This window comes from Accipiter gentilis, chromosome 6 (assembly GCF_929443795.1).
Source record: "Accipiter gentilis chromosome 6, bAccGen1.1, whole genome shotgun sequence".
In the NCBI taxonomy this organism is placed as follows: domain Eukaryota; kingdom Metazoa; phylum Chordata; class Aves; order Accipitriformes; family Accipitridae; genus Astur; species Astur gentilis.
The window spans coordinates 39,039,981-39,048,663 of NC_064885.1; the positions used below are offsets into that span (position 1 = coordinate 39,039,981).

General features: G+C 46.3%; 1 protein-coding gene across 4 annotated transcripts in view; it reads right to left on the reverse strand.

Annotated features, from left to right (window-relative positions):
* The window catches only part of SKIL (SKI like proto-oncogene), a 237,469-nt gene extending 229,250 nt beyond the window's left edge, over positions 1-8,219 (reverse strand). For 3 of the 4 annotated variants that reach the window (XR_007506445.1, XM_049803995.1, XM_049803993.1), the window contains exons 1-2: positions 8,096-8,219; positions 5,322-7,257 (exon numbers count right to left, since the gene is read on the reverse strand). Coding sequence is in view for 3 of the 4 variants with exons in the window: in XM_049803995.1 (XP_049659952.1) it covers positions 5,322-6,428 (1,107 nt within the window). In the remaining variant the exon portion in view is untranslated. The remainder of the gene's footprint in view (positions 1-5,321; positions 7,258-8,095) is intronic. The other variant, XM_049803994.1, reaches the window with a different exon arrangement.
* Positions 8,220-8,683: the final 464 nt, after the last annotated feature.

Here is an 8,683-nt window from a genome sequence, read left to right on the forward strand (position 1 = left end):
TTTGATCTCTAATTTCCCATTATGGGCAAAGTAGCAATGAAATTTAAAGAAAACCTCTTTACAAACCTATATAAAAGCTCTGCTGAGTTCCCAGAACTCTGCCAGAGGCATGCTAAAAATGTTTTGGAGAAACAGCAGAAACTAGGATTCACCAAGGGTTGTAGGAGCCTTTTGCAATAAAGTATCCACATCAGAGTAAGCACCTGCCAGATACTTTATTACAAAATAAAACCTGTGAATAAAATGTCGCAGAGATGTGTTCCAGAGACAGAATTTTCTTCAGTTGTCACGAATTTTTATTACAGAAGCGGGCAAAGCTGCTGCAGTAACATGACAACTCCACTCCCTTTGCAGTAACAAACAAAATTAATTCAGGTGCATTAGAATATATAATCTTAAAAAACTTCTGTGCATTTTGTATTTCGATAGCAATTCTTGTTCTGTCTCAAGAAATATTGTTTGAATTACTCTTTAGTCAAAGTTACTGGTGATACTTTGTGCTCCACTGCAAAGTTACTATTAATTTCAAGTGAAAGATGTCTCACTATATATTTAAACAAGACTCACAGCTCAAAAATTGGTTCTTAATTTCATTGTATTAAAATAGCCTTGGGAAGCGGGTTTTTGGGTAAGGTGTGGTTGACTGACCCCAGCCAGCAGTCAAGCACCCACGCAGCCGCTCCCTTACCACCACCCCCAGGGAGACTGGGACAAAAGCAAGAAAGCTCCTGGGTCAAGATAAAGACAGTTTAATAGGTGAAGGAAAGAAAAAAAAAAAAAAAAAAAATAAAAGAAGCAAAGGATATCGCTCACCACCTCCCATGGGCATGCTGATGCCCAGCCAGTCTCCCAACAACGTCCACCTTGGACGCCAAAACCCCCTTTCTTCTCCTTCTATCCCAGTTTTTATTGCTGAGCATGACACTGTAAAGTACAGAGTATCTCTTTGGCCCCTGCCAGTCTCTTGCCCACCCCCAGCCTACTTGCTGCAGGGGCCAAGCACAAAACAGAAAAAGCCTTGACGCTGCCCAAGCGCTGTTCAGCAGCCACCAGAATATTGGTGTGTTACCAACACTGTTTTAGCCACAAATCCAAAGCACAACACCATATGGGCTGCTATGAAGAAAGTTAATGCCATTCCAGCCAGACCCAGTACCTTTGGAAAGGTGATCAATTGATAAAAAAAGCCTATAAAGCTTAAAAAAAAAAAAAAAAAACCAAACAACCCCCCAAAAAACCCCTACTGTACCAAAAGCTTCACCTAGCATTCTAACATCTTCACAATTTCTTGTGTACAAGATACATTATCAGTAAAGTTTATATTTACACACCCTGAAATAAAGTGTCACAGAACTTCATCTCTGGCAGTCAAGAGAGTACCCAATTACACAGGTGCGGCTTGCACCAAGGTCCGCAGAATCAAATGCCACTTGACCATGAGAGAGACGAAAGCCCATCTACAATATTCTGGTCAAAACTTCCAACCCACTAAATTTGGGTCTAGCAATGAAACTGAAATTTAACTCCACCTCTGCAGTTCCTCAAATGAGTTCCAACGCAGATAGAAAGGAGGGAGGGCACAAGTAAGCTAAGCTCCAGAATAGTAAATTCATAATCAAGCCTCTAAATAATAAAGATTTGAATACAGCAAATAATCTCTAGAAAAACGGCTTTATCCTGACATTTGTCAAGTTTTTTTCTACTTACTTCGATCATTCTAATAGTTTAAATAATGTACATATATTCTACTTATACTACTGGTAGTATACAGTAATCTGATTTTAACTTCTGAATCACATATTGTCCATGTTTTAGGACTCACATTTTAAACATGTTGTCCTGGTTTTGGCTGGGATAGAGTTAATCATCTTCCTAGTAGCTGGTACAGTGCTATGTTTTAGATTCAGTATGAGAAGAATGCTGATAACACACTGATGTTTTCAGTTGTTGCTGAGGAGTGTTTATACGAAGTCAAGGATTTTTCAGCTTCTCATGCCCAGCCAGCAGGAAGGCTGCAGGGGCACAAGAATTTGGGAGGGGACACAGCCAGGGCAGCTGACCCAAACCGGCCAAAGGGCTACTGCATACCCCTTTAAGTCTAGTATATAAACTGGGGGGAGTGGGACTGGGGGGATGGCTGCTTGGGAATTAACTGGGCATCAGTTGGTGGGTGGTGAACAATTTCATTGAGCATCACTTGTATATTCCAGTCCTTTTATTATTATTATTATTGTTTGAGTTGCATTGCAAGAGTTACTTCTTTTCTGTTTTATTAAACCGTTCTTATCTCAACCCACAAGCTTTACTTTTTTTCTGATTCTCTCCCCCATCCCACTGGTTGGGGGGGGGGGGGGGGGGGGGGGGGAAGTGAGTGAGCAGCTGTGTGGTGCTTAGCTGCTGGCTGGGGTTAAACCACAACACATGTTTATATATTTACATATGAAATTATCTATCAGGTAATCTCTATTTTCAAGTTATTAGGTCAGATTTTTACGTTCCCACCTATTTCAAATGGAAACTGAATTTATCATCTACCCATTAGTGTGTATTTTGCAAACGAACTTCTTAACATTCAAATTTTTACTTAAAAAAGCAAAGGTAACCATAAACATGAAGTCTTTTGCTAACATGATTCTTGCCAATTCATCCAGATTAATAAAATAGAGATAAAGCATCTACTTCAATATATACCTGCACATTTAATTACCTAACAATCTGTTTAGATGCTTTTAAATAATTCAGTAAACACGATATATCCAAGTTGAATTGAATGACTTCTGCCCGAACTGTTTGAAAGGGCTACATCAAAAATGTCTTATTTTTCTTCTAAGCTAGTTGTACAAAGCTGTTCTTTAAGGAGAGAAGAAAAAAAAAAGATAAGTAGTGGTTTCAGCCTAATCATTAAACCAGTAGTTTTAGCAGAGATGGGATTTACAAAAATACTCAGAAGAAATATTAACTCTCTACATTGTGAGCTTTTCCCCACACACAGTCACCAACTTAAGGAATTGGTCTGAGAAGCAAGACAAAGTTTTAGTGCAGAGCAATTATCAGAAACTGTCGCAGTTTCAAAGGGAATGAGGATCTGACAGTGCAGAGATCAGCAGGGGCTTAGCGACAGCTGTTCCATGAAGAGCAGGTGGATGTTGCACTGCAGTCTAGAACTCAACAGAAAATGAGAAACTCGGTGACAATCAAATATACAGCTTACAGGTTTCTTATTAGCACAAAGAACAGAAAGGAATTAACTTTGAGAGTACATTGTCTGCTATTAAAATATTGAAAGCAAAAGCGTATTTGCACTGTGAGGTGAATAAATTCACAAGTGAAATGCTAAGGAGAAAGGCAAGGCACGGGATCTAGGATGCTCCAAAGAACATAGGACTTAATTAATAATTTATTATTACTGGACGGACAGAGACCATCCTTTCCATTCTTCCCGGGCCCTGCAAGATAACCTCAAAGATGCGTCAGCACTTCTGAGGACTGACTCAGCAAAGATGGTAAGAAGGTGACAGAATAGCAAATGGAACATCCTGCAAATAAATTTCCCTAGGAGTGTAAGAAAAGGTAGTATCTACACGTTGTATCACATACCTCTCTCACGCCACAGAAATGAGGGAAAGACTGAAGCAGCCCAAGCTTCGCCAGGACAAGAAAATGCAGGCTATGCTCCAACACTCCCCTGATAAAACTCTTCTAATCTTGTGTATTTCCAGATGAATATCCATGAGACAAAAAAAAACAACCCTCCCCCACCATTTTCTTTGTTGAAGTTTTCACAGTTTCTCTCTCATTCTGATTTCATATGCTGCTTTGTAAGAAAGAACTATACAGGTCTGCAACGGAAGACTCCAGGAAGTTTTTGTATTTCGTGTGCACCAGTCCAGTCTGAATTACTGTTACTGCTAATTTAAGCTGGTTTTTTAATCTGTACACATGAAACCGAAAGATCTCATGGTCTGAAATCTGCTACTATGAAAAGGGAAGCAGTATTACAGGTATGAATATGGAAGACTATTTCCACTGATGCATCCACCATACTATAGTTTATGACCTACCCTGGCATTGCAAGGATAAAGACTGCCATGTCTTTATGAGATGAAAAGCAAAGCTTCCTTGCTATGAACTTACCTGCATCTTCAACTAATTCAGCACGTGGAAGCATGCCATATTGCAGACTTTCATGAAAATTTTCTGCTAAAATCCCTTAGTGTAGGCTGGCACAACTGTAAAAGTACCTGTTACTACAGTAAGCCTTTCTGCAATACTAACTTTTCAGAAGTTTATGCTGAAAAGGCGTCAATTTACAGCATACCTTCTCGGGCTCAACCATCTGGACTGCTCTTGCTGCTATTTTGAAATCCACCACAAAACATCCAACAGGCAAAATGGATATATAATCAAACCAGTAGCTATCAAACAGACATATAAATGCCAAATGCACTGAAAAGAAACATAGAGGTGGGGCAGGAACCATTCAAAAACTGCATAAGTTTAAATTATACCCCCAAAATTGTACATTCTATGAATGAAAACATCTATGATGTTCAGTATTTATCTAATGCTTGTCTTATTATTTAAAGTAGGAGGTCTCTAAGGGGAAAAATAAGCTCTGTATTTTGGAACCACAGTACAGACTTGCAGCAGTATTTTAGGAAAAAATACAACATCTATTATTAACCATTGTCAAGATACCAGCCCACAGCTCATTACTTGGGCTGCTTAAAACCCCCTCTTTTTGGCATATTTCTCTATACAACTAGTTTAAACAGAAAGCTATTGCTGAACAACCAGACTTTGGGCTTCTAAACAGCGACTTATCAATGCACCATTACCCTACATGCAAAGTCATGAGATGGGTGGTTAGCAAGCCAGGTCACCATACACCACACGTGTGTGTGCTGGAGTAAAAATAACAAATGAAGAATTAATTTGTAATACTCGATTTTCAAGCTCCTTTCTGCTTTGCTCAGCTGCTGCAACAGACACCGCATCAAACATACTTAAAGGTCAAACAGGAGAATGAAAATTCCCACAGCAGCTCTGAATTTTACAGAGACTGCATACTTCAGAAAAGAACAAGAACCAACAAAGCCAAACCAGCTCAAACGAAGTTACTTACAGCCCAAAGAGGAAAGAAATTACCGCACCTTTTAATGAGAAATGTATTTCCATGGTGAAGCTCTCTCACAAATTTAACTTAGGCTTGATTTGACAAGCATTCCCATTTACAAAAGGCAAGCAATGCGCTTCCAAAACAAGTATTTACGTGTGAGCAGAAAGAGATTTGGGAGCTTTACAAGAGTAGGTGAACTTACTTTGGACCGAGTTCTTTTCTGATTTTTCTCGCTAAATTTCTCCTTCATTTCCTCCAAGAGATGCTTCAGTTCCCGCTCCTCCGACGTTCCTAAGTATTTTTGGTTAATATGCAGGTAGCAGTGCCACTTGGCCGATTCAAATCCCCAGTGGCAGGTCCTCTTGTCTGGGGATCTGTGTGAATGCATCACAAACGTCTGGGGTGAGAACATCCCGTAGCACTCCAGACACTGGATACATGGGTCATCCGGCGCAAGGTAGAACTGAGGTGCAAACAAGCCCTGGCACTTGCCCAGGCATTCATGCTCTACTTCAAAGGCACTGCCAGTCTCTTTCAACTGAGCCAAGGTGTTCTTACCAGGGAGAAAACTGTCATTTTGTGGAAAAGTGCGAGGACGTAGTAAAGCATTGCATAGTCTCTGAGCATCAGTCAGCGTTATTAGCCCACAGGACGGAGCATTAAATGGAAGAATTCCCAAAACCTTCAGAATATGAAGCTGGTCGGAAGTGCACCTCGAGCAGTATATATACAGTTCGTCACACACTGTATTGATCTGTTGCAATGAAAAGTCTCGGAGAACCGAATTCAACACTTGAGGCAGGCAAAGTCTTTTTTCTCCTCCGACTTTAAAACAAGAGATAGACTCCCCCTCCAGTATAGTCTGGGTGAGTTCCGTGGAGCTGTCTGGCGGAATAAGCAGCGGACCAGAAAGTATTTGTGGCGATGGAAGAGGCAAGAAGACAGTGGGCGACATGCTTTCCTGGGAATAACGAGCTGAAAAAGCTGCCGGTCCACCCAGTGAACTCTGGCTGCTCAGGTGGAACTGTGCCAAGGTGTGTTTCAAACCTGGATTTAAATTCAAAGGCTCAGATAGCGGCGTACTGTTTGGCTTGGCTGTTTCCCCATCAGCCTCCACAGGAGTTTCATCATATTCATCCAAGTTTTCCTTCTTTATTGTTGGCAATTTATTTATTACAACTCGTACTTTGCTATTTACATGCATTTCTGTCATTGCTTTTTTTAATGGAGGACTCCCATCCTCTTGGATCCCACTCCTTTTCTGGTCTGAAACTAGACCTAGAGGGAAGTTTATGTGTGGGCTTTCCATTGCTAAACACCAGAACTTCAATTAAGTCAGTCTTGAATGTGCATTTTCCCGCTTGTTCATACAAATAACAATTTCAAGTGATCTTGATTACCTCGGGTACACCAGGTTTTGCACTCCTTTCAGTAAAATGTTACTTCTTCAGCCTCCAACAGTAAAAACCGTAACCCATTTTGCATGTAATACCATGAAATTAATAATGGAGAGGTTAACTATAAAAGAAAAATTTATGCATTTGTTCAGTTTTCTAATCTAAAAAACCCACTGCATATGCATACAAAAGGCTTTTCTTCATACCCTACCCACTATTTTACGCAGTAGTCTTGTACAGAAATTTAGTAAAAAATGATGCGTTGATGCGAGAGTGTCCATCCTTGATCAGTTTCTTCCTTTAGAAAGTATACCACCTTTTCAAATAAGTGTCTATTTAAGTATTAAAATAGAAAAACGGTCTCTGTTTGAAGAACACTGATCTTAACGCAACTGATCCAAAACGTAAGTTTAAGTTGCACGAAAATTTTACTCGGCGCTTTCAGTTCTTGGAGATCAAACAGAATCTTAAGGGCTCGCTTTACTGTGCTGCCAACTTCATGATTTCACCACCACCACGAGAGTTACTATGGCAGCTCACAAATAAACCCCCAAACTAAAGGCTGATCCAGATCGCCGGCAAAACCTAAACGTCCCCAGAGAGTCACCTTTCGCACAGATGTCACTGGTGCGTGTCAGAATCTTCCCACCCCGAGTTATGAGTAACAGAGGTAAGGTCCAGGCCATCGGCTAAATTCATGTCTCGGGCTAACACAGAGTTCTGTCAGTCTTTCCAGATAACCTGCGAAAAGAGGAACAGGTCAGTCGCAAGCAACCCCAACAGGCAAGTTCGCTACGTTTGACACGTTTCCCAATCCATCACCAAACATCAGCCCGCAGAGAGCTTTCCTTTAAAACCGTAAGCCCCACTACAAGCCCTGGCAGATGGGCGAAGCTGGCAGCAGCGGCAGCAGCAGACAACTCCCGAAGCGCCGCATCCACCGCCCCGCCGAGCGGCGGGCGGGCAGGCTGGCGGCGGCGGCGGCGGCTGGGGGGGGGGGGGGGGGGTGGGCCGGCACCGGAGCGTCTCTCCCACAAGGACGGGGCCGCCGGAGAGCCGGGGACCACCGGAGAGCCGGGGGCCGCCCTCCGTCCCCTCCGCCCGGGAACCGGCCCCTCACCCCGCCGCCCCTTCCCGGAAGGGCCCGGGACGCCGCAACCCGCCGCTCCAGCACCCTCCTTCCCTCACCGTGACTCACCTCAGCCCCGCCGGCACCGCTCCGGCCACGGCTCACCCCGCCGCCGGTCTCGCCCCTCCGCCCAGCCCGGCTCCCCGGGGGCGCAGCCCGCCCCACGCCGCCGCCCCCGCTCCCTGCCCGGCCCCCTCTCCCCGCCGCCCCCGCCCTACGCACCCCCCTTCCCCCAGCCCGCCGCCGCCGCCGCCGCTCCCTCCCCCCGGGGACGGCGCGCCCCTCCCCCCCCCCGGCTCAGCCCCATCCCCCCCTCAGGCGCTCCCGCCCCTCCCCCACCGCGGGGCCGCCCGCGCTCCCTCCCCCACAAGCCCCCCCCCCCGCCACCCCCACCCCCCCGCCGGTAACTCTCTCCCCCCCTTCCCCCTCCCCTCCCGCTCCGCTCCTCACCCGCCGCGGCGGGGGCTCCGGCAGCCCGGGGAGCGGAACAGACGCCGCGCACGCACCGCCCACCCGTGACCTCACTGCGGAGACGGCGGCGGCGGAGACGGCGGCGGCGGAGACGACGACGACGACGACGACGACGACGGACGACAGCGGCGGCGGCGGCGCGCGGGCACGAACCCGCCGGCGGCGCGCGCCGCCCCCTCCCGCCGCCGCCGCAGCCCCGCCCACTGTCTGGGGCAGCGGCGGGAGCCGGCCGCCCCTCCCCCCACACCCCTCCGTCGTCGCCTCAGCGCTGGGAAACACAGAAACACACACACACACACCCCCGCCGCCGACAGGAAAAAATAAAATAAAAATAAAATAAAGGTGTTATTTCTGCCTGCCCTCGGTCCACCCGGGTCAGAGCCAGCCCCGGGCCGCCCTGTCGCCGTTCCCCGTGGTTAGAGACCGAGAGGGGCGTGCGGGGCCGGGAGAGGCGGCCCCGCAACGGCGGGGAGCGCCCGGGCGGCGCCGCTGCTGGGGCCGGGAAGGCGGTGGAGGGGTGGGGGGGGGGGGGGGAGCGCAGCCATGGCAGAAAGGGAGAAGGAGCCA